We start from the raw sequence: 24,658 nt of genomic DNA on the forward strand, positions 1-24,658 counted from the left end.
ATGTGTGAGAAACTTTCTGAGGGAACAGGACCTACTATTACCCCTGAGTGGCACCTATACTGTGAGCCCTGCTGGGAAGGGGGCACTAGCGAGGACAGTCTGATTCACGGCTTGTCCAAAGCCAACCACAGGGGAAGCCACGCTCAAGGACATCTTCCTGCTGCCAGCGAAAGACGAGTGTCTCCTAGCAACCAGATTCCAGCAGCTTCCTGTCCTGAGAGCCTGCCCTGCTTTGTTGCTTAGGGTTTTGTACTTTGGCCTTGCTGATCACTGCGTTTATTTTAGATTCTGGAACTTTAGGGATAAGTTCTGATCCGCAGGCCAGCTGCATGGATTACACCTGGAACACCATTTTGTTCATAATATCCTTTTAGCAACCACTCATGACTTTCATGCAACAAAATGTTCAGTCTTGGCCTAAAAAGGGTGAATACATTTTTAAAGATTTTATTTACATCAAAGCAGTTGGTTTGAAAGATACATAAAAAGAAAATAGCGTACAGTCTTTCCATCAAATACTCAAAAAGTACTCAGACCTTTTCAAAAGAGATGTACCTGTTATTGCAATAAACTTTAACTTGGCCAATTCACAGATGCAGAAAGGCAAGTCAAATTTGAAGAAAATGGTTCAAGGTCCCTAAAAGTTTTGATGGCCTAAAGCTACCTCTACTGAAATACAGGTTGAGCCTCTATTCCCTCCGTGTTTTTTCTAGAGATTTCTGACCTCAGTTTTAATGTAGATAGTGCTACATTTTTATTTTGGTGGGATCATTGCATGCATACAAGCAGCCATCTGCCACCACCTCCCAGCTGGCCTCCCCTGCCACAGGCTGCCTTGTTCACAGTCCCTCCGCAGAGGATGCCTTCAGAAAGGAGTGAAGGAGGCACATGAAGGCAGAGGACCAGAAGTCTTAGCTTGTCATAGGAAACATATGAACCCAGGCAAGCCATGAGACAATCTGGGTCTCAGTTTCCTCATCTGTAAAAATGAAAGAATGATAAGGTCCATTTCACCAAATATTGGACATCTAATGAGATCATGTATTCTTAATGGCTTTATTGAGTTGTAAAATATATATAATAAACTGCACATACTTAAGAGGGAATGCATTTGAAAGAACAGTTGTAAACCATAAAACTTTCACCTCCACAGACTCAGAATCCTGCAGTAGCTCCACAGTTTTTTAAGCCAATTTCTGTTCGGTTTTTAAGAGCCTCCATCACCTTTCCTGGCCCACCTCATTTCTCACCATTTTCTGATAAAGGCACTCAGGTCCAATAAGGCCAGCCTTCTTCATTTAACATTCTCTCGGTTAGCATCTCCCCCAGGCTCCCCCCACTCATCTCCAGGCATCTTCCTTCTGCATTCATCTGGCCCTTCAACGCTAAGCACATGCTCTTTGCCAAGCACTGTCCTCGGTGCTGGGGAATATTTTGTGAGCAAGAAAGACACGTTCACTGCCTTCAGGAAAGACAAGAGCACTGCAATGGCAGACATGGTGTCGCCCAGTCAGAATCATCCTTCCCTAGGCGAATCCTCAGCTGCAGTGCCCTCTCCTCTGTCAGACCTCTTTTCATTACCATTAACTAATTTTCTTACCCTTCTGTTTTCCTATAGCCCTTGTAGGCTGTTTCATACCATTTAGGGTGTAATTTTATGATGTAAAATTCTCACACATATAAGCACCACACAAGGAGCTATTTTTACTATATTCTCATAACCCAGAGTAGACATATCAAATGCTTATTGATTTCAGAAAAGTATGTCAGAAAAGCAGGTATGTGTGAGAAACTTTCTGAGGGAACAGGACCTACTATTACCCCTGAGTGGTACCTATACTGTGAGCCCTGCTGGGAAGGGGGCACTAGCGAGGACAGTCTGATTCACGGCTTGTCCAAAGCCAACCACAGGGGAAGCCACGCTCAAGGACATCTTCCTGCTGCCAGCGAAAGACGAGTGTCTCCTAGCAACCAGATTCCAGCAGCTTCCTGTCCTGAGAGCCTGCCCTGCTTTGTTGCTTAGGGTTTTGTACTTTGGCCTTGCTGATCACTGCGTTTATTTTAGATTCTGGAACTTTAGGGATAAGTTCTGATCCGCAGGCCAGCTGCATGGATTACACCTGGAACACCATTTTGTTCATAATATCCTTTTAGCAACCACTCATGACTTTCATGCAACAAAATGTTCAGTCTTGGCCTAAAAAGGGTGAATACATTTTTAAAGATTTTATTTACATCAAAGCAGTTGGTTTGAAAGATACATAAAAAGAAAATAGCGTACAGTCTTTCCATCAAATACTCAAAAAGTACTCAGACCTTTTCAAAAGAGATGTACCTGTTATTGCAATAAACTTTAACTTGGCCAATTCACAGATGCAGAAAGGCAAGTCAAATTTGAAGAAAATGGCTCAAGGTCCCTAAAAGTTTTGATGGCCTAAAGCTACCTCTACTGAAATACAGGTTGAGCCTCTATTCCCTCCGTGTTTTTTCTAGAGATTTCTGACCTCAGTTTTAATGTAGATAGTGCTACATTTTTATTTTGGTGGGATCATTGCTTTTAGTTCTCTTGTTCTTATCAAATATTCATCAAGACAAAATAGGTTCCTCATCCATGTTAAAAAAAATTATTCAGACTTCATAGCGAAGAGCTCAAAAGTAACTCTGAGTATCCTTAATTCTCACAACCCCATAAACATGAGTTAAAAATCTGATTATCTTTCTCTTTCAGCAAGGAACACTAAGATACAGAGAGGTGAATTAAATGCCAAAAGTCACATGTGTCAGAGGACGGGTAAAGCTGAGAACTCTTTTCCAGCAAAGCCACCAAAGCCTGGTATTGCCCTAGATTAATGTGCAGTAAACTCAGGCTTTGAGTTGGATGCTTCCATATTTCCACAGTGAACTTGGTCTCTGTGGAATCATGAGTTTTCAGAGGTATCCCTCATTTCCTCTTCTGTCTCTTCCCCTTTCCCAGCAATAACAATCACAAAGTCATGAGTCAAAGATTAATTCTAACTGTTTTGGCTGTGGTGAAGTCTCACTAAACCTTTCTTCTCAGGGAAAGTATAGGATTCACCAGATAGCTACCCTGACTCTCATCTTTTTAAAAATCTGATTATCTTTCTCTTTCAGCAAGGAACACTAAGATACAGAGAGGTGAATTAAATGCCAAAAGTCACATGTGTCAGAGGACGGGTAAAGCTGAGAACTCTTTTCCAGCAAAGCCACCAAAGCCTGGTATTGCCCTAGATTAATGTGCAGTAAACTCAGGCTTTGAGTTGGATGCTTCCATATTTCCACAGTGAACTTGGTCTCTGTGGAATCATGAGTTTTCAGAGGTATCCCTCATTTCCTCTTCTGTCTCTTCCCCTTTCCCAGCAATAACAATCACAAAGTCATGAGTCAAAGATTAATTCTAACTGTTTTGGCTGTGGTGAAGTCTCACTAAACCTTTCTTCTCAGGGAAAGTATAGGATTCACCAGATAGCTACCCTGACTCTCATCTTTTCATCATCCATTTTTGAAATGTATCCTTAGATGAATTTTTCACCAACGGGGTGCTGAACACTGCCTAGAACAACTCAGGGGCTCCTTCATTTCCTCTTTTGGGGTTCTCTATACACTTGTTCCAAGGGTGCAGAACTAATCTTGTCATTAAAGCACAGTACTCTTTGCTCACTCAGTAAATAACCTTATACGTGGATCACGGCTTTCCCTATTGTCTCAGGCTGTTCTTCGTTCCCTGAAATGGTCAGAACACCCATCAAGTATCTTGGGAGAATAAATGTCTTTAAAGTCCATTAAGAACTTTTGGTTAAATGAAAAAACTGCTCTGCCATCCCCTTTGTCTGAATTCTGCTTTCTTAGTCTTTAACTCATATGGAAACCTGCTCACTTGATGTTTTAGTATGAGTTGAGGTAAATTCAGCTTAATCATATTTTTCCAAAGGAGGAAAAAATTAACCCTGACTTTTCCTCTGGCCCTTTTCAAACATCTTATAGTAGAAGAATGAGCTGAGGACAGGTAAGGCCCTGGGAGGCAGGACTGCATCTCACAAGACTCAAGATAATCCAAGAATAATAGGCCTGGGTCCCAGCCTTAATCATTTCCATTTTCGTCAGAGTTACACAATAATTGTAAATGACCCAATAGATAAGGGGCTCTATAAAGCCATGCAGATGGGAGGCAGGGCAGAGTAGCGCTAACTGCATAGGTTCTACATTTCTAAAGACCTGGGTTAAACTCCCAGGTCTGTCATTTACTAACTGTGTGACCTTGGGAAATTCACTTGACTTCTCTGAGCCTCATATTCCTTACCTGTAAAACAGGGGTTGTGATGACTACCTGTATGAAGATCAGCGGAAGGGTGAAGTAAGACGATATATGCAAAGGATTTAGCATAGTGCCTGCAACTACTGTTTATGTAATAATATTATAATATAGAGTGCTTTGATATGTGTGGAATATTAGTTGTCTTATCAATGATCTGTGTCTTATGTATGAAGCACTGTGCTAGGAACCCATAGAGAAGGTAAAATAGCAGTTTGACACAACTTCTCCAGGACTGCTGTCTGTCCATTCTCAGCACAGTCAAGTCCACACCTGAAGCTGACATTGCCTTAGTTTTTGCCCCATGGGTCACACCTGAACTAACTACAGCAGTCAGTGAAATAATATTCAACATTCATCCAACAAATATTTATTAACCTACTATGCACCAGGCACTGTGCTAGGTGATGGCTACATCAGTCTTCCTGAAGTTTGTTTGTTTGTTTGGTTTTTGTCTTTTTTCATGACCGGCAACGGATCGCAACCCTCAGTGTCGCGCCCGTACCGGACCGGGACCGGCCACGGGATTGCAACCCTCGGTGTCGCTCCTGCCCCTCGCTCAGCCAGTGAGCGGCCGGTCTGTATGTGGGATCCGAACCCTCGGCGGGAGCGCCACCGCGCTTCCCAAGCGGCGCACTATAGCAGTGCGCCACCGGTCCGGCCCCTGAAGTTTGTTTTAACAAGTATTCAGAGTCTGTTTTAAGCATCTCATGAATTAACTCTTTTAACCCTTCAACAAGACTAGGAGGAAGATATTACCTTCTGTTCCATTTTACAGATGAAGAAACTAGGCACAGAGAGGTTAAATAACTTGTCCAAGGCCACATGAGTAACACAGTTTAGAATTACATTGGAACCAAGCAAAATGTTTCTTGGGTCTGCCTTTGTAAACCGCACGCCTTACTGCTTTCTGACAGCATCTGGTCATCTGAGAGGACCATTTCGTGCCTCTGGCTTGGTTCCTTTACTCCTCTTTTTGAAGATGGATTCCCTAGATGACAAGACTGGTGCGTTACTCTTTCAGAACTAAAAGTTTCAGAAGGGACTGTAAAATCCCTGTGGACACGAGTTGAGCCCTCCACAGACCAAGCTGTGTGTCATCAGTTATCATGGTTAAGCTGATATCTTGCTCTTTTTAATAAGAATTACAAACATATTTCAATGTGTTAAAAATATCTACCTTAGGGGAGATTTACTTCATAATTTAATAAAACAGATTTCTAACTTGAAAGCTATTGCAGCCTTTGAAGTATTATTTAAATTGTCCTAGACACAAATTACTTATAAAATTGAAGTGTCACTTTATAGCAGAATAAAAATTAATATGCTCCTCTTGATTCCCGTACTTGGGCATAAATTCCCTTGTGTAAAACATTATGAAATTTGGAGAACTAAAATCTGAACACTTTTCTCTGCCCAGTCTTATGTCTCTTGCGGTAAAAGGAAAACAAAAACTACTAGTAATAACCAGAATGGAGGAAGAATGTTTGCTCGGAGCCTAAGATCACTTCCTTTCTTAGTTCTTCAACTGTTAGAAATAATTTGAAAAAGAGAAAAAAGCAAAACTGCTTCATATTTGCAGGTGAAAAACACTGTAAAAAGAGAAAAATGACTGCCCAAATAGTCTCAGGACATAAGTTTTTTAAAGGGATGTGTATAATCCTTCATACGCTCTTTTCAAAACCTACAGCACCACAGGCACACGGCACACTATTAGACCAGGTGCTAAGTTTTGTCCATGGTTACAAATGACACACAAAGAACAAAACTGCTCCCTTGAAGTTTTGCCTTTGAAATCAAAGAGCCCTTGCGATCTGCCTTACGTACATCAGAATAAGAGAGTACACACATGTGTGTGATAGAGGCAATCCAGAGAGAGGCACGCGCTTCCCAGGAGTTGTTTTAAACAGTGACAGATTAGAAAATCCTAACGTGATGTGTTGGAACATGAAACACACACACGCACGCGCGCACACACACACACACACACACACACACACACACACACACACTTGTTTGTAAAAGACATTGCCAAAATACTTCAAAGCCAAAGTTTAGAAGAACATGTGCTACGGTCGTAGCAGGAGTAATTTCAAAATCACTCCATTTATGAGTCCATTTCTCATCTCTTCTATCACTTTGATTCACTATTTAGGAAATAACAGAGAAAGAGAAATAGGAAGCTGGAAACAGAAAATTTAATTATAAAACAAAGTCACCCACCTTGCTCTCGGGGTCAGGAAGTACAATGGCCTTCTTTTGCAGCAAGAATAAACTTAACACTAGTGTGTTAAATGACCACATATCTATTTAAAAGAAAAGGAAATGTTTTGTTTTGTTTTTTAAAGCAATAAAAGCTGCAATATCTCAGTCCTTTTCATAGTAAGTCTCGCCAATAATAATAATAATAATAATAATAATAGTAATAATAAATAAATAAATAAAAAGCAGCATGTTGTGACTCTCAGGCACAAGGTAGAAAGCAGAGTCCTTAAGTCATCGTTCCCGTTTTGTAAAACAAAATAAAACCATAAAGCAACAACAAAAGGCGTTGCTTGGCAAGAGGGGAAGGACCTTAAGACACCTTGTGCCCTCCTGGATACCTCCCAGTGTCTTCAGTGTGGGCTGTAGAAGGCACACTGCTCAACACCAATGTCACCATCGGCTGCTTAAATGCCACAAAAGTACACTTAGGAATGCGAGGAAAGTGACTGACACGGATAAGCTGAGCCAGCCCCACTGCCACTACAACAGCCTTAAATGCCCACACAAGGAGAATAAAAAGAAAAGCACATTTTGTTACCTCTGGGCTCAGCTCAAATGCTAGCATGAGCTGGAGTAAACAGGCCATTACTCAGCTCTCAGGATGCTCTGTTTACATGGCACCTGCCTCTTTTTTATTAAGTTTTTATTTTTCTTTTTTGAAAAAAAAAAATTTTTTTTTTTTTTTTTTTTTTTTTTTTTTTTTTTTTTTTTTTTTATTGAGACGCGGAAAGTCACATGACCCTGCATGTAGCCTTTTAGGAAAGCAACCGACATGGTAAAGAAGCGAGCGGGGGCTGCCTCCCTTCTCCCGCAGCCTCCCAGCCCGTCCTGCCGCGTGTCCGCATTCTTCTGGGCGCATCTGTGTTGCTATTAAGTGGGATAATCCCTCTGGCCTTTGATACATTTCTGGACATGATTATTTCATTACTCGCAGTATATCAGTAGGATCATAATAAAAAGGACTTCTGACAACCTGCCAAGAGTTTTGTGGCCTTGTAAACACAAAAGTGCTCTAATAAAATTTTATTAAGTGTTAAAAAGTCATAAAAAGTGAAATAACATAAACTACAAAATTTACTGTCCTCAGCAAATGCTGAAAATATCTTCCACAGTAAAATTAAATTAGCATGTAATAGAGAAGCAGTGTGGAGTGGATTTAAAAGAGGATCCAGGGAAAATGACAGTGTAACCCAACCAGGGTCACGGGGATTTAATCCGGATTTTTCCTCCTAAATGTGAATAAATGTGCTGATTACAGACAAGAGCTCCGGGGTTACTGGAGTCTCACACATTGTCAATACTTTGGAAGAAATAATATATTGCAGATTGTAAGGAGCACGGGAGACGGAGCGGTTGTCGCGGGGGAGCCGGCGAGGGGAAGGGCGTCCACTAGGGCGCGCTGCGAGACCGGGAATCCCCGCCACGCCGCCTGCCGCCGCGCGCACGCCTCGGCCCCGGCCCCCGCGAAATCACATTTACAGTTAGGGCTGTTGTTGGGTTTTGCCCCCTCTCCTGTGACATTTTCTCCAAATCGGAAGAAAATGAAGTGTAAGTCGAGCTTTGCCGCAGGCGGCCCTCGGTCTCCGCTTTCAAATTCGGGGTCCGGGAGTGGGATGCGCTGCCCCCCATGCCCCCGCCCCCGCGATGCCGTACCCCGGGGGACAGGGCGGGTCCCCCAGGCGAGCTCTCCGGGCCTGGCCGTCCCTCCGAGGGAGGCCGAGGGACGAGCGAGGCCGACGTCCGGCTCCGCGCTGGCCGCGGGTGCGCTCCGATGGCGGCGGGTCGCGGGCCTCGCCACGGGTTTCAAGTGCGTGACCGAGCTGGGCACCGCGGCCCCGGGAGCGAGTTCTCCCCGGCCGGCCACCTCACCGGGAGTTCCGAGCGCTCGCGGCCCTGGGGACCCCTCGGCCCCGGCCCACCCGGCCGCGTTTGGCCTCCCGCCTGGGGCCCGAACTCGCGCGCCCGGCATCGGGTGGTTGCTGAGGCGCGCGGGCGGCCACCGGGTCCCAGCTCCTCCTGTCCCCGTCCGCGGTCCGCGGCCCACAACCGGGGGTCTCCCCCGAGCCCGTCGCGGAGGCTCCGCCTGGAAAAGGAGAGCGACTTCCTCTCCACGCCGCTCCGAGTGGACTGTGGGACCGGCGGGAAGCGGCTCGAGCGCCCCGTCTGCGCCGTCGGGAGGAGAAGCAGCCCCCACCCGAGCCCTGCCGCCCCCTCCCCACACAGCCCCGCGCAGGTTCGTCAAGAGGGTGCGAGCTCTGAAAGCCATTTGTCTTCCCGGGAGTAAGAGGTGGGTTTCGGTGCCCAATGAAAGATGGGGGCTTTGCTGCTAGACACGATCAACGTGTGCCACGGCTTGTTTTGCGTTTCCTGGTGATGGCAACGCTGCCATTTGGAGAGTCAATACAGCGTGTTCATTAGAAGTGAGTGAAACAGGAAAGAAATGGGCAGTGACACGTTTCGTGGCGTCATTTTTCTTCAGAGATGTCCAAGGTTTTGAGCTTCATTTAAGAATGAGCTACATTTTGCCAGAAAGTAAATATTTTTAAGCAAATCGTTATTAAAGCCTAAAAGAGGTAAATTAAAGTTACCACGTAAGATACTCCGGTTTCCTGCAAAGGCTTGCATAGGTTATGAGGATGAGAACGTCTTGTATTTTTAATTTTGCAGATGGCAAGGGCATTTGATTGTGAGGTGGCAAAGTTAATGTTCAAGGACAAATGAAGCATCCAAGGATCTCTTGATAAGCGATGTTCGCTTAATACTTCTGGTTTAAAATAAATGTAATGAGTTTACAGTGGGAATTATATCCCCATGTTTTAGACACTTTTTGTTATGTTATGTGAAAAAGGCGTTCTTTAACAATTTTTAAAAGCCTGTTTATTGTCATTTGCAAAGTATTAAATTTGAAATAGCCTGGAGCAGCAGGGATAGAAAAGCAAACAAGTCAACTGAAGTATGGTTTGACATTAGCTAACAAAGGCTTTGTAGCAAATAAAAACAGAATTAAAAGGAATGGATATAAATAATAAAATTACATTTTGACTCAGTGTGCCTGCCCCGGGGTAGGGGGCAGATGACCCTCAGGAACTGGTCTTCGAGCCATTCCCTGCACACAGTTAATGGTGAATATGGTAGGTCAGTGTCACCTTTGAATATAGGGCAAGTATGTTTATGGAAGTACAGAAACACATTTTTTACTACCTACGATTTTCTCAATAGTTCAGACTAAAAGTTTTGCATTTAAAAATTTATGATAAACATTTCTTCGTTGATTTATGAAGTTCAAAAGGAAACTATACTTGTGCTGTTTTGTTATGTCTTCCATTTCAGATTAAAGTTCATCTGTCCTTCAAAAAATACTTTCATAGATATTAAAACATCACAACTATTATTTTTAACTCTCACCAGCTAGATATATGATTGCTGTTAGTAGTTTTTTAAAAATTTTTAAATAAGATTAATACAACCCTATTTAAGGAGTTTAATGGAGAGAAGAGAATTTCCAAGCCTGTAAATGCAGTCTATACAAAATTGAGGTCAAAGATTTTTGTAAAGAAACTTAGGAATTTAAACATTTTAAATGAATATAAAGCATGTTTTAAAGTGGTTCTTTCACACCATTCCTCCTCCTTCCAAAAGAAAAAAGAATAAAGAGAGGCTATTTTCTAACCTGTATAATGCCATTATCAGGTATAAAAAATATTACAATAATATACAGTTCTGTCAAGATGGTGAATACTTTTGAACTTGTTATGAAGAAAATAGAACACTATTCTTGGCTCTTTATATGTTTGAGGAACTTGAAAAGGCAACGTGAAATTTGTAAACACGTTTTAACACTGAAATCTATAAGACCATTAAGATGTGCAAGCAATTATATTCTAAGAGTCAGGAGTATTTTATCCAACTGCTTTTTAAACTTTGAAATTTTTATGTGTATTTTAATTAGTACCTTTCGTTAATGTTCCAAATATTTAGTTTTATCAGCTATATAATAAAAAATTATTGGAATTTGTTCCTTTTTACTTTCTACATAAACAATTGAGAAGTATTTTATGCTAATCTTTTTATATACATGTGATAAATTTGAACATGTGCCTTGTTGGAGTAAAACACAATTCAAGTTCATTTCTTTCTCTAAAACTTGGCATTGATCCTGATCTCATTTTTTTATGCACACAAATTGTTATTGAAATCAATTTGAACATGCCAGTTTGTAGGAAAAATTTTAAGAGAGTGTAAGTTGTATAACATATATAAAGGTATGAAATAGCTAATAGCTGAAATTAAATCAGGAGGTGTGGCATTCACTCCTTCGGATGATAATTTTAAAGGTAATATTGTACTCAGGAATGATTTTCTTGTGCTCTGTATTTATGAATATCTAAATTATTCTACCCTGCAACTTCAAAACTCAATAACCAAATACCAAATTTATGTATTTTTAAGGTAACTAAGGCTAAGAATATGAGAAGCAGATTGGCTTTGTAAAAGAAAGCAAGCATTTACAATTGTATTTTAAAATATAAACTTAATTTCAGTTTCTGACAGAAATCTTGTGGCCAGCTCATCAGTTTTCCACATCAGTTTTAAAACAGCATGTAAAAACTACCTTTTCCACATTAGAAGTTCATATTTAGGTTTCCTTAACTGCAAAATCACTCTTAAACAGAGTGTTTTATGTGAAGGGCAATTTCATGTGTTGGTCCCATCGATTACATATGAATGTATAAAAATCTTGTTTAAAGACTAGTAAAAGTGAGGAAATTCCAAGTCAAGCTCGCTAATTCCATTCATAATTCACCCTGAGTGCCTGACTTAGGAAACTTGCAAACAGTTTATAGCTGTACATACAAAATGAGTTGACTGGCTTTGCAAGCGGGAAGCAGAGTTAAGTTTGACCTCCTTGCTTAAAGAGGCTTAAATTGATAAAACTGTGGAATGTGGGTTAAGCTTTTTGGTTTCCTAGGAATTTTCCAATCTCAACCCTTTTTGGATTTTTGCTTTTGGAAAATGTAAACACGGCAGGACAACTTTTTGTTCTGAGATGAGGTTGGCTTTCACCCATACATTTCCTTCCCACTTGAACGTTTGTTCAGTAACTTCCGTGTGCTGGGGAAACAGAGGCCCTGCAATGAGAAAATAGCATGCGCCATTTCTCTGCCCTTCAGCCGTCCCCACCCCCAGCCCTCCCTTTATTCTGAGCGAATTGGACAGGAATTTAGTACTGGCATATGGTTCAAACTACAACATCCACAACCCTAAGCACTTTTGGGGATTGGCAAGAAAACCATCTAGACTTTGCATTTGGAGCTGGGAAAAACTACTGGGGAATCCGTGCCTTGATACTGGGGAGCTTCCAAGCTGGCTTTCAAACTTTAAACAGTCCATCTGCTCATTTCCCAAGGCTGTACTCTGGGCTGATGCCTTTCCTTAATTTTGATGTTCAGGAACACTTGAAAACATTTTTAGACTTCTTAAACATTCTGAGTAATTGTAATTTTAAGCCAAACTAATGTTAAGGGTAAAAACTGGCCCAGAAAGAGTCTTTACATAGTAACTTCAATCTGATATGAACTCAAGCGACCTTTTTAAAATAAGATCTTGAAAACGTGGGTTTCTGCTGGAAAAGGCTGCCATCTACTTAGATTAGGGATCCTCAGGACTAGTTAATCTCCACCAAACATGCTTCATTAAACTGGAACAAACATGACGCTGAATTACTGGCTCCCCATTTTCCTGAATGTAGGTCATTTTGTTTCCTTACAATTTAACGTTTGAAGGGATTTCCTGTCTTTGAAGTACAGCAGTTTGTCACCTGTTTGGCTTGCCTTCTTAAAAGTTGGGGCTCCTTTCCTGCTTTGGAAGACTTAGTGACTCCATGTGCCCTGGCTAGATTTCCCCGGCTGGTGAAGGCAGCAAGCCCTGCAGCCATGGGGCCCTCCTTTGCAAGTCAGCGCCTGCTGCTGCCGGCTTCCAAGCTCCATTCGTCTAGGTCAGAGAGCCTAAAAGAAAAGCCTGGAGCCATACCCTCACCTGAGTGAAGCCATGAAGAGGTAAGCTTTCATAATGAGGAGCCGTGTATCAAAATTCATAGCTTTTTAGAACAGGAGTAAATAGTGCTCGGGCATTAGAGTCTCATGCTACAGCAAAACACAGTAACTGGTGCCAAATGTGCCATAGTGTGTGAAACCCATTTAAGTAATAAACCAACAATGTTCTTTTCAAAATGTGGCATTATTTTTACTAAAGAATGCATACTACTTTATCACTTTTTACAATATCCATCTTAAAGTTCAATATTTCTAGTGAAAATTAGTCTATTTAAAAAGAAAATATCACTTACAAATGAACAGTGTACTAAGAGACAAGTGTGAATTGTTTCTAGAAATAGTGGGTATGCTTATTTTACCCAGTGATGCAACCAACATGTGCATCCTAAAGCTCTTCGTGAGCTATAACACACCCCACGAATGAGAGTTGTTTGCTTGTAATTGAATAACTCTGCCTTTGACTCATCTACCACCTAATCCTGCTGCTCCCACAGTAGAGACTCAGCTTGTCCTGCAGAGGCTCACCAGTTGTTTGAAAACCTTGGCACAAATAAGACATCTTTACTTCTCACCAAGAGTATTTTTATCTTAATATTAAGTAAACATTTAGAAGTTTATGAACTTTAGGGGCTTTTTTTTTCAGAGAACTGGACACATGTACATGAAATTAAGATATTCTGATAAATGAGGGGAAGGAAATAAAAATAGACTTCCATACAGTTATGGATTGACCAAATAGAGAAGAAAGTAGACGGAAACTGAGTGTATCAGAGCAAGGAATGTCAGGCTAAATTCTGTTTGTAGTTCCTTCATGATGAATTGGAATGCAATTTTGATGACTATGCATTTTCTTTTTGTGGATGTTAATCATTTTGATCCATTTAATTTCTCTGGAAGAAATTGTAAACTTTGTAACAGAGTCTGCCGCACTGGGTTGTGAACAGGCACCTCCCAGGTTGTTTTCTAGCAGGTAGCGTGTGAATCATCTAGAGAAAACACCTTTAGTAAAGACAAAGTGTCCATTCCAAGTGTACTCTCTTGTGTCTCTCACAATGCCAGTGGCACTGTGTCCAACCCAGGAGGTAGATTCAGGTTCATGCATATGTCTCAGGTTTTTTGGTGACCCTCTTCCAAGTCCCTGCTCTTGGCAACTGTAAGCAAAGTATCTGTAAGAATCAGAATGGATTCTGTAGCTACTAAATGAAAATTTTATCTCTAGTCACATACTCCCGCACCTTTCACATGCGTAAAATGTTCCTGTTCCTTGATTACATCACAGATGATACGAGAACAAGACAGGTGGGAACAGGGCACCACTGAACAGCTGAATATCTCTGCGAACTCGAAGCACTTAAAAACACTTTGAAGTCATGCAGCTGCTCCTTCTTTTTTTAATTGTCTTCAGTGAAACTCCAAAAACCCCATAATGTTTACCTTAAAAGCATCAGGAGTATTTTAATTGGGTAATAACCATTCATATTTTCCTTCTGATAAATTAAAAGGAATTAAGAATGAAATTTTATGATGATTATAAACTGTGTTACTGACCCAAGGGACTAGAACAATTAGGAAAACTGTGTCCTAAGTATTTGGCATGAATATGAATTTAGACTTTTAAGCCATTTATCTTAAATGCTCAAGCATCTTATTAAAGCTTATAAAATAATATTCACATAATGGTAACAGAGTAACTTATAATCATGATTGATATTATATCATCAATATTGCAGTAGGCTCCATGCCAGATACTGAAACCAATTTGGCCTTTGCCTGTTGGGTTTATGATAAAAATAAATACATTATAGAAAAAAAAAGATTTTGATAAAGATTTAGTGGTAAAAATTTTCGTATGTTTGAGATTTTTTCCCCTTTTTCCTTCAATTAAAATTACTAACTGAGAAACGAAAAAGTGATTTTTGAAAAACCTGGAAACTTGGTGAATTGGACTTTTATTACTAAATATTGAGGAAGGATCTGATCAAAATTAAACTTTAATAACTAGCAGCTGTTTAAGGACAAGTTCAACTTACATGAAAATGAATCATCAGTTAAGGGTAACCCACCAGGCTTAGCACAGCTGCAGCCAGGCTCCAGGATGGAAGGGGTCTTTGAGAGCAAGAGCATTTTTAGCTTTTGAGTTAATGTACCTGCCAGTCATCATGATCAATTAACTCCTGCGGTAAACTTTTTGAATTAATTGCAGATGACTAGGGAAATTGCCAAAGACGATATGGGCAAAATGAGCATGCCAAAAGGAGTGGCAGGCCCAGCCCTGTAAAGTCCTAGCAGTTGTCATTCAAACACATATTTCATGTTAGTAAAATAAAGCCCTTTAGAGTATATATTTAACTGTGGATAGTTTGTTCCTCTTAATTATGGGCACTTTTTAGCATGACCTACCTTGTTATTGACTATATAGAATACACACAGATTTAACTTATGCCCATGGGCATGGGTTTTGGTTCCAGCTTCACTGTGTGACCTCTGGCAAGTTATTTAACTGGTCTGAGCCTCAGTTTCCTCATTTATAAATCAAAGGCAGTAATTAATCCCTCTTTGCAGTATTAGTGTGAGTACTAAATGGCGTAATGTTCACAAAATATTCAGAACACAGTTTGCAGTCAGTAACTATGTTACTGGAGTTGCAAGGGAAAAATAAGATTGAATTTTAGTTCTCACAGTTTTTAATTACCTAAAATTTTAGAAGTTATTCAAGAAAAAGAGAGCATCTAATCTCACAGTTGCAATACTAGCATATTGTTTATATCCAAAAATATAGTCTTGAGCTCAAACTTGAGAATTCAGCATTGGCTAACCTTGTTCCTCCCATTACCACCTAAAGGAAAATATTTTTGCCCAAAAGAACTTAATTTTTTTCACTCCAAGTGATAACCTTTACCAGAAAAGTCAGATTAAAAACTTACCCAAAGGCCGTGAAGTACACAATTTCCTTGGAGAGAAAAAAAAGCAAATAAGAGAAAAGGACCTGCTAATTCATTTTGGGGCCTGTGGGTAATGTAAGAATAGCAAAGCATGTGGAGCTTTTATCTAATTTGGTTTTTTAAAATTTCTATTCAGAAGTGACTTTTGTATGCCAAGGTTCATTCCATGATTGGTTTTTATGGCCAAGTTATAAACGCTTGAATATAAGGACCTGGAATAGAAATGCTGACACACCTGTAACTAGAGCTGTGTGATTGGCATCCCCATCATGTTGTAACTGACACACAAAATAAACATAGGGTAATTGCTGCATAGTTTAGGTAGAGAGGACCTGCTATAACTTTTATGTATAAGCATATTGTAAAATCTAACAAACTTCTTGATCTATATCAGCAATGTGTAACCCATGCATCGTTGTCTATCTCAATAAGGGCTTAGGAAAACATTATTAAATTTTCACTGAAAAGATAGTTTACTGCAGTATACTTACATTTTGAAACTGGAGTAAAGAGATAGCACACTATTTTATATTAATCCTTCGAATGGTCCTTGACGGCTAATGAAAAGACATTGGAAGTATACGTGAATGAAGTAATCGCTGATGAATCTGTTCATAATATTCTCAATATCAAGGAAAGAAATGAAAGAAAGAAAGAAATGTTATGACATCTTCCTCCAGAAATAGAGCTGTTCTTGTATATTTCACTCCATTATTTTGGATATCAACACTGCCTGTACTGACCACTGTTTTGGTATTTATACAGTTGGCTAAATTTTACTGAAATTTGTTTTTCAGGTCCTACTGGGCATTCTTGTGGCAACTGCTTAATTTTGAACTATATTTGAGATTTACCTTTAAATGTTGGATATTCTGCTTTTGTTCTTTACACGTGCCCAACCATCTTAGAGGCTTTTCAATTATTTTTGCTTGGAGTCTCTTGACTAAATTATAGCCAGATAATAACCCTAAAGCGTAGTTCTTCCTTCGGCTTTCCTTGCTGACATACATCTGCCCCAGATATTCTCATTTATAAAGTGTGACTCTTTAAAGAGTCATTCTAAGACTGTAAAATGTCAGGATATATTCAATAATCTGGACCTAAATTAATTGGTACATTTTGGAAGAACCTAGTATGTTCTCAGTCCTTCTCTAGGAGGATGTAGGTGGGATGTGAGTCCTTGTTGGTAAGGAGAGGACATTCTGCTTAAGGTAATAATGGATCAGGTTATTCAACAAAGTAGACCATTAAGATCTAAATTGTGTGGTGTGTACCTTAGTGCTTTAGGAGATCAAAGGTAAGACACAGTGAGGACAGAAAGAGCTACGAAAGGGTTCTCCAGAGGAGGTAGACTGCAACTGTATTTGTGAAGGCTGAGTAGCTTTGAATGGATGAAAAGAACATTTCCAGTAAGGAGGACGTGGTGGGTGAAAATACTGAGGCAGGCATGGGCTCACTGTGTCCCTAGAATTGTAAGGATCTCAAGAAATTGTTTGATTTGCACCCTATGTGCTTACTATTTTTGTTTGTTCAGAGTCAGCCAGTTCTCACAGGGACGGACTTGACAGTCTGCACACACTGAGAGCTATTTCATTTTAGATTTTTATCTTGCTTCTCCCAAATCTGGTTAAATGCTATTCTGTTCTGATCATGTCATTTTCCTGCCTAAACCTTCCATGGCTCCCCATTGCTTAGTCTCCTGAAGATCACTTGCCAGTCCTGACACCCCCCCCCCCCTACCCCACCCCCTGCCCCACCAAGACCAGCCCCACCCCTCCCCTTGAGCTTCTTTGTACCTCTGGATCCTCACTTCCTGCAATGCAGCTTCAGCCATCTGGAACCTGCCCTTATGATTTTAGTTCCCAGAACCCGCCTTGTTCTCTCCTGCCTCTGACCCTCCACTCAAAGCTCAGGTCTTGGTGTAAACATCACTTCCTCAGGGAGACCAGACTAGGCCCCACTGCTGTTCCCTCTCGCGGACACCTGAGTCAAATTTTTTTGTTTTTTCCATATTCAAGACACTAACCTTTTCACGTTTAAACTCGTTATTTTGGAGACACTTAGATTTGATCGCAAATTATATGTACATTTTTTTAAAGTAGACTTTATTTTTTAGAGCAATTTTATATTAACAGCAAAATTGCCTGGAAGCTACAGAGGTTTCCCTGTCCCCCTGCCCCACACATGCATAATCTGCCCCCATTATCAACATCCCCCACAAGAGTGGTGCATTTTTCAGTTGATGAACCTACACTGACATATCATTATCACCCAAAGTCCTTACTCTATATTAGGGTTCCCTCTTGGTGTTGCACATTCAGTGAGTTTGAACAAATGTACAATGACATGTATCCAGCATTATACTATCAAAGTCCTTTATGCTCTCTCCCCCCAACCCTTGGCAGCCACTGATTATTTCACTGTCTCCATAGCTTTGCCTTTTCCAGAATGTCATGTAGTTGGAATCATACAGCATGTAGCCTTTTCAGGTTGGCTTCTTTTACTTGGTAATATGCATTTAAGTTTTCTCCGTGTCTTTTCATGGCTCAATAGCTCATTTCTTTTTAGCGCTGAATAACATTCCAGTGTCTGGATGTACCCACAGTTTATTTACCCCTTCACCTACTGATGGATATCTTGGTTTTTTCGAAGTTTTGGCAGTTATGAATAAAGCTGCTATAAACACCTGCATGCAGGTTTTTGTATGGGTACATATTTATTTTAATTTCTTACTTAATAGCTGTCTTTTCCATGAGACTATAAACTCCTTGCAATGAGAAACTATGTTTGGCTTGTTCACAAGTGACCAGCAGAGAGCCTGGCCCCCATTCATTTTCATTCATTCATTCATTCAAAAATTTCTAATAGGCTGGCCAGTTAGCTTGGTTGGTTAGAGCTTGGTGTTGAAAACACTAAGGTCCAAGGTTTGACCCCTGTTACTGGCCAGCCATCCCCCCCGCCCCCCGCCAAAATTCTAATAAGCACTTGGGATATGCCCTAATGCAGCATAGAGAAAAACAATCAAAAACTCTTCCCCTACTTTCTGCTTGGGGAGACAAACACTAAAATGAGCTAGAAAATAAAATACATAATATGTATTTATTTATAGTGTAGCAGTAAATGCTTAGGAGAAAAATATAGCAAGGATGGAGAACAGAAAGTGTCTGGTGCAGGGTGAGCTTTAAAAAGGGTGGCCAGGGAAGTCCTCTCTGACAGTGACATTTGAACAAAGACCTGGAGGAAGTGAAGAGCTAGCCACGCAGACAGCTGCAGAAGAGCCATCAGACTGAGGAGACAGCAAGTGCTCAGGCCTGCCAGTGTGCCCCAAGGACATTACAGAGGTCAGCTGGGCTGGTGCACAAAAAGCAAGGAGGGGAGAGGTAGGAGGTGAGGTGGGGGGATACATTATACACATAAGTAAATGGTTATGGGAAGACTGTCACTTGCTGTTATTTAATCTGTGCACTTTGGACTGGAAGATACAGACAGGTAGACTAGGCTGTGTTCTTTTCTGCTTTAATAACTATTTTAAATGACCACTTTAATGATTTAAAACAATGATCCTAATTCAACATGGAACAAAGCTCAGCTATCTTAAGCTTGTTGATAAAAGGATCCCAACACAATCAAGCAAATGCCACCCAGGGATCTTATGCAAAATGCAGATGTACCACCTGTGACACTGTGAGCACGTGACCCCATATGCTGTCTTTGCAGGAGATTCATGCATGGAGATGAAAGACAAAGAAAGTAGGTAACCAATTACCAGAGAATTTTGTTTTAGAATGCACTTTTATAGGGGAAGGTAAGGGAGTGAATAATTATCTAATAATACTAGCATAGAAAATCCTTGTGGTTTTGGTGTTGTTTTGATCCAGTTATTCAGAGGCTTCCTTCTTTGGCTACTACTAGTATAATTAGCAACTAAAGTAACTATTTCATTAGGTGACACTTAGCACCGTAGATAGTTACTCCAAGCTCAAGGAAAAAGTATTAGACATGCCAGAAAGGTGACACAAGAGGAAGGAACTTCTCTCCATAGCTGCAGACTTCAGAGTTAATAACTGGTGTGGGTCCCACAGATCCCTTCTGCACAGGACATCTGGTGCAGGCTAACAGTGCAGAACGTCACTCAGTACGGCTGCCGGGCTCCCAGGCCACTGCGTTCCATCAGCACGTGGCACACACACCAGCTTTCCTTCTCTCAACACTTGGCTCCCAGCCCTTCACAGACCCTGTGAGTACAGGCTCCTAAGAAAAAAGGTGCTTGAGAAGCAGTGGCTGGACAAATCCACATCTTTCTCGAAACCAGCAAACTGATCATAAGAACAGCTTTCCAGCCTGGGGCTTAGTTTGAATTCCATCAAAACAAATAAAAACAAATCTCCATTATGTTTGTCCAGAATTGAGGCTGCATCAAAAATTCTCTGGCTGCCACAGCTCATGATATGGCATAGAGAGTATAAATGCATAGGAGAAATAAATGTTAATATGCAAAGGGCTGTTGATGCCCATGCACTTAATAACAAGACGGAAATGTGAAAAGACACAGTGTCTGTGAGGGAGATGTTTAGCCTTTGTCCTGACCTGCAGCTGAAGCACAGTTCATGAAGCACTGGCTGCTTCTCAATGTGGTGTTACCTCCTTGGCATGTGATTCAAGTTTGGGGTCTTCCTGGCTTTCCTCTAGTCTCCACCTTTTGCTATTGTTAATGGAGGTGGCTGAGCTTCATTTTGTCCTGAAATCCTGTGGCACTTAGAGCTACATGATCAAAGCCCATTGCAGGCATTTGAGTTGGTGCCAGCAGCATCCAGGTTGTGCTTTAAACATATCTGTAGAGTGCCTCTCAGCCATGGATAAGGGCTTGCTGGGTTTGATCTTGAACTGCACACAGTTGGGGAGTCTCCAGTCCCTTCAGTTGATAAACCCTGCTCAGCAGAGCTCCACTTTAATTAACATGGCCCTAGGGTCGGTTCGATTTCCCACAGATCAGCACCTCACTAGGTGTAACCCTATCTTTCCATTTCCTATGCATGATGGATCTGAAACAGCGCAGGTGAAGTTTGTCTTTGAACTGACAGCTGGATTACTTCCAAGTTTCACAACCCAGAAGAAAAGTCCAAAATCTCAGCTCTTCTAACATTTGACATTTTATGGAGCAGCCGCAGTGGGTGAGATCTGATATGATTAGACATGGTTGCGGTAAAAATAATGATTACTTAAAAGTTTATTCCTCTTCTATATATGTCAGAGACAGTGGAAATATATACAAATTAAGCATCTCTAATCTGAAACTTGTTAAGCAACGACATGACGCCACAAGTGGAAAATGCCCACCTGACCTCAAGTGACAGGCCACAGTCAAATCACGGTCAAAACTTTCTTTCATACACAAAACTATTCAAAATATTGTATAAAATTCCCTTTAGGATACGTGTGTAAGGTGAATATGAAACGTAAGCGAGCTTCATGTTTAGAGTTGGATCCCATCACCGAGATATCTCATTATGTATATGCAAATATTCCAAAATCTGAAAAAATTCAAAATCCAAAACACTTTTGAATGAGAGATGCTCAACCTGTAAATGGTAAATGGCACCTGGGGGTGTCAGCAAGGTGTCTCTGCAGTTTGGAAATAGGGCAAGTGGTTGGCCTCTAAGCATTATACTTAAATAAATGCATAGTTGAAGGAGAAAAATGTTTCCTTATCCTTTGGGAAAAATGATTTCAGAAAAAGCAGAAGTATAGCCCGGTGTCCTGAGGAATGCATGTCTTCAATCAGTTTGGGGCAGTCTTCAATAGTCACAATGCTGATTTAATTTTGTTTATGTTTTTTTAAACCATGGGGCTCCATCACCACCTCCAGCTTTTTTTTTTTTTTTAAGTCATACTCATTAACCTACTAAGGAAATGATTCACAAAACATACCTACTCTGGGAACACAGCATGGCTCAAGCTGAAGAAAGAATATGATTTCGGCTGAGCAGCACTGGAACACAAAATAAGTAATCAGAGATGCAGAGCTTTGTGTTTGTCTAGAATTGCCTCGAGAAAAATGGTGATGGGGGGAACCATTCCACTACCAGGGATTGTGTAGAGGGGTATGTGTGTATGTGTGTGTGTGTGTGTGACTTGAAGTGTCAACTCATCTGTCCTTACAGATTTCTGAATAATGACACAGCTTCTCAGATCATGTGAAACCAGGAAGGTATTGCCATGGGTAGAAGAAAAGGTTTTCTGCACCATGGAAAGAGAGATCCTCCGCTACTGAGAGTCACCCTTTTGTTTACCCATAGGTTTCTTATGAATTAAGTAGACAGGGTATGACCATCGCTGAATGTCCTGAAAAATTCCTGGGTCCAAGTAATAGCTTTGCTACTTACTAGATGTATTATCTTAGGCTGGGCTCAATTTCTTCATTTGTATATTGGGAATTCTAAAACATCGTGGGATTGCTGTAACTATTAAACAAAATAATATATGGTTAGTGCCTATCACATCATAAGCATCCCACAAATCTATTTAATATTCAATTTTGTTTGTATTATGATTCCTTGTTTCAAAGATCAGCAAACATCCGTGCAATTTATAATGTGCTAGATCTCTTCAAACATGTTCCTCAACAGGTCATTGTTAACAAAATGTACACTGCTTTCTTTTATTCATCTTTAGAAAGATACAATCAAAGACTCATAGCAGTCACTCACCTTGCAATACCCAAAGAGCATGTCAGTATCATCCGTGCTTTAAGAATTTCACTCCCTGCTCTCAGTCCGTGCTAATGGATTTTTTTTTTCTGGAAGAGGATGAGAACATAGGTAAATATTTGGTTGTTCAGGTTGTCACACCTCCTTTTTTACAGGACCAAATATTTGTGAGTGGCACTGAGTTGGGAACATCAAAAATCAGGTCTCTGTTCTGGGCACTGCTAAAAACATACAGTGCATTTGAACGAGTTAATTTTTAAAGTATTTATTATACATTTTAAATTATTAGTTTTTTCTTTATAAATATACATATGCTTTCCAATAAATAGACTCAGAAAGTGAAAAATCAACATTTAGATTTGATTTGATGACACTGAGCACACAAACATTGCAGTGCTAACAAAATGAATTTTCTGATGCAAGTCATGTACAATAGAAGAAAGAAGGAACCAGAGAGTCAGGTTGGCTTATGTACTTTGAATCCACCCATAAACTCTGTGGGCTGCTGCCAGGTAAGTAAGTGATGAGTGACTATTATTGCTTACAACACTGATACTGGTCTCACTGGGTCCTTTCTATTTAACTGACATAAAGGATTTTCCAACACCTGGTTCCATCTACTTATTGCAGTCAACAGCAGGAAAGTTGCTTTTCTTTCCAGAATCACTACTGCTGGGAGACCTAGATCTTTGGGCACAGTAAAGGCTCAGGACCCTGTGGGATGAGAATCCTGAGCAAAATATACCTTAGTCTTTAACCAGAAGTCATATGTTTGTACTTGCCTCAGCCTCTGAGCTTAGGAGTAGCCACACCCAGAAACTTAATTACATATGCTACCAAATCTAAGTACATATGTCATAAGTTGTCAAGATTCCCTAAGGCTATCAGAGCACTAACTTCTGGAAGAAAATGATAGTGGAGTAGCAGTTATCTTCTGTGGGACCTGATTTGGTAGATACTGCAAAAGATTTGGTTTTAAGATTCCTGGAATAAATGGGGAAACCTGAAAACAGGATCAAAGAAGTCTGATAAATAATAATGTATTGGTTTTAATTAAAAGGTGTTATCAAGATAACAGCATTTAGTTTTTCTCCAAACAAACTGAGAACAACGACAGAGGCTTGTGGCATTAATAAACTGCGACTCATTAATAAATAGCTCCCCCCCCTTTGAAGAGGAGCACACGAGGGAAGAGGAAGGTGTTAGCTCGTTAAGCATTAATAAAGGAAGGAATCTCCCCACAACCAATGGGATGGATTTGTCCAAGCAGTTTTCTGGGTTTGTGAGCTGATGAGCAGGAGATAGAGCTTCTACACAACAGAGGCACGAGGTTGCTCCATCTGGAGGGGACCTGCTGAAATGAAAGGCTTCACCCACTCAGTAAGGAGTGGCCATTGGAAAAGCTAGAATGCTGGTCCTAACTTTTGTGACTTCCATTAAGAGCTTGAGTCCCTTTCTTCCCATCAATCTGTGGCCCATCTGTCCTTTCTGTACCATAGGTCACTTGCTTGAGAAATGGTTCTTGTTACAGTGAACATACGTCCTGATTTATTCCTGACATTCAACTTTATATTTTTTGGGCCAAAATAAACATTATAGCATTCCCATTAACTCTCAAAGTGTCTGGGTTTGGACAATAAAGTATATGACACCCCAAACACAGCATTAGTTTTTCTATAGGCACCTTCTCAATCCCAGCAAATGCTTCATGTGTATTGCTAATATCCTCTCTACCACCAACTTAGTGATATACAAATACAACACATTTTACTTAATAATTTTCATATAGCGATCTTTACCAATATCATTTTCACAGCAGTCTTGAGTTGGGGGCGTAATTAAGAAGAATTGTGGTTAATAAAATGTGGTGCTTCTAAAGAGGAAGAATTTCCCTCAAATTTAAAAAAAAATGTTTTTCATTGCACATGATTACGGGGTACAGCTTGTTGTTTCAATACATACATATGTTGTATAATGATCTAATAGAATAGTTAGCATATCTACCACCTAAACATTTATCATTTCTTTGTGGTTATAACATTCACAATCCTCTTTTCTGGCTATCTTCAGATATACAGTACCATTTTATTAGCTATTGTTACTCTAGAGCACCATAACTTATTCTTCCTATCTAACTGTATCCCTCAGATACTTTTGTGAGGACCAACTAACGTAGCTTTTGTAATGTGTCAATCAAATATAAACTATTCTTTTTGATAATTCTGAAATAACAGTGTAAACTAAAGAAGTCGTTGTATTCATTTATTCTTCAATTAAGCAACTGTTCAGCAAATGACTGTGACATCCCAGAGGCAGTATGTGGCACTGTCTTGAAGGATGTATAGCCAAGGGAGAAAGATA

At 40.4% G+C, this 24,658-nt stretch overlaps 1 protein-coding gene across 1 annotated transcript; it reads left to right on the forward strand.

Annotated features, from left to right (window-relative positions):
* The first annotated feature begins 4,337 nt into the window (after positions 1 to 4,337).
* LOC103591262 (potassium/sodium hyperpolarization-activated cyclic nucleotide-gated channel 4-like) lies at positions 4,338 to 9,930 on the forward strand. The gene is given in 5 exon segments (XM_008573681.1): positions 4,338 to 4,372; positions 7,854 to 8,505; positions 8,507 to 8,551; positions 8,606 to 8,828; positions 9,926 to 9,930. Coding segments are annotated over 5 exon segments (960 nt in total).
* The last annotated feature ends 14,728 nt before the right edge of the window (positions 9,931 to 24,658 follow it).

The sequence above is a fragment of the Galeopterus variegatus genome, unplaced genomic scaffold (assembly GCF_000696425.1).
Source record: "Galeopterus variegatus unplaced genomic scaffold, G_variegatus-3.0.2 Scaffold53, whole genome shotgun sequence".
NCBI lineage: Eukaryota > Metazoa > Chordata > Mammalia > Dermoptera > Cynocephalidae > Galeopterus > Galeopterus variegatus.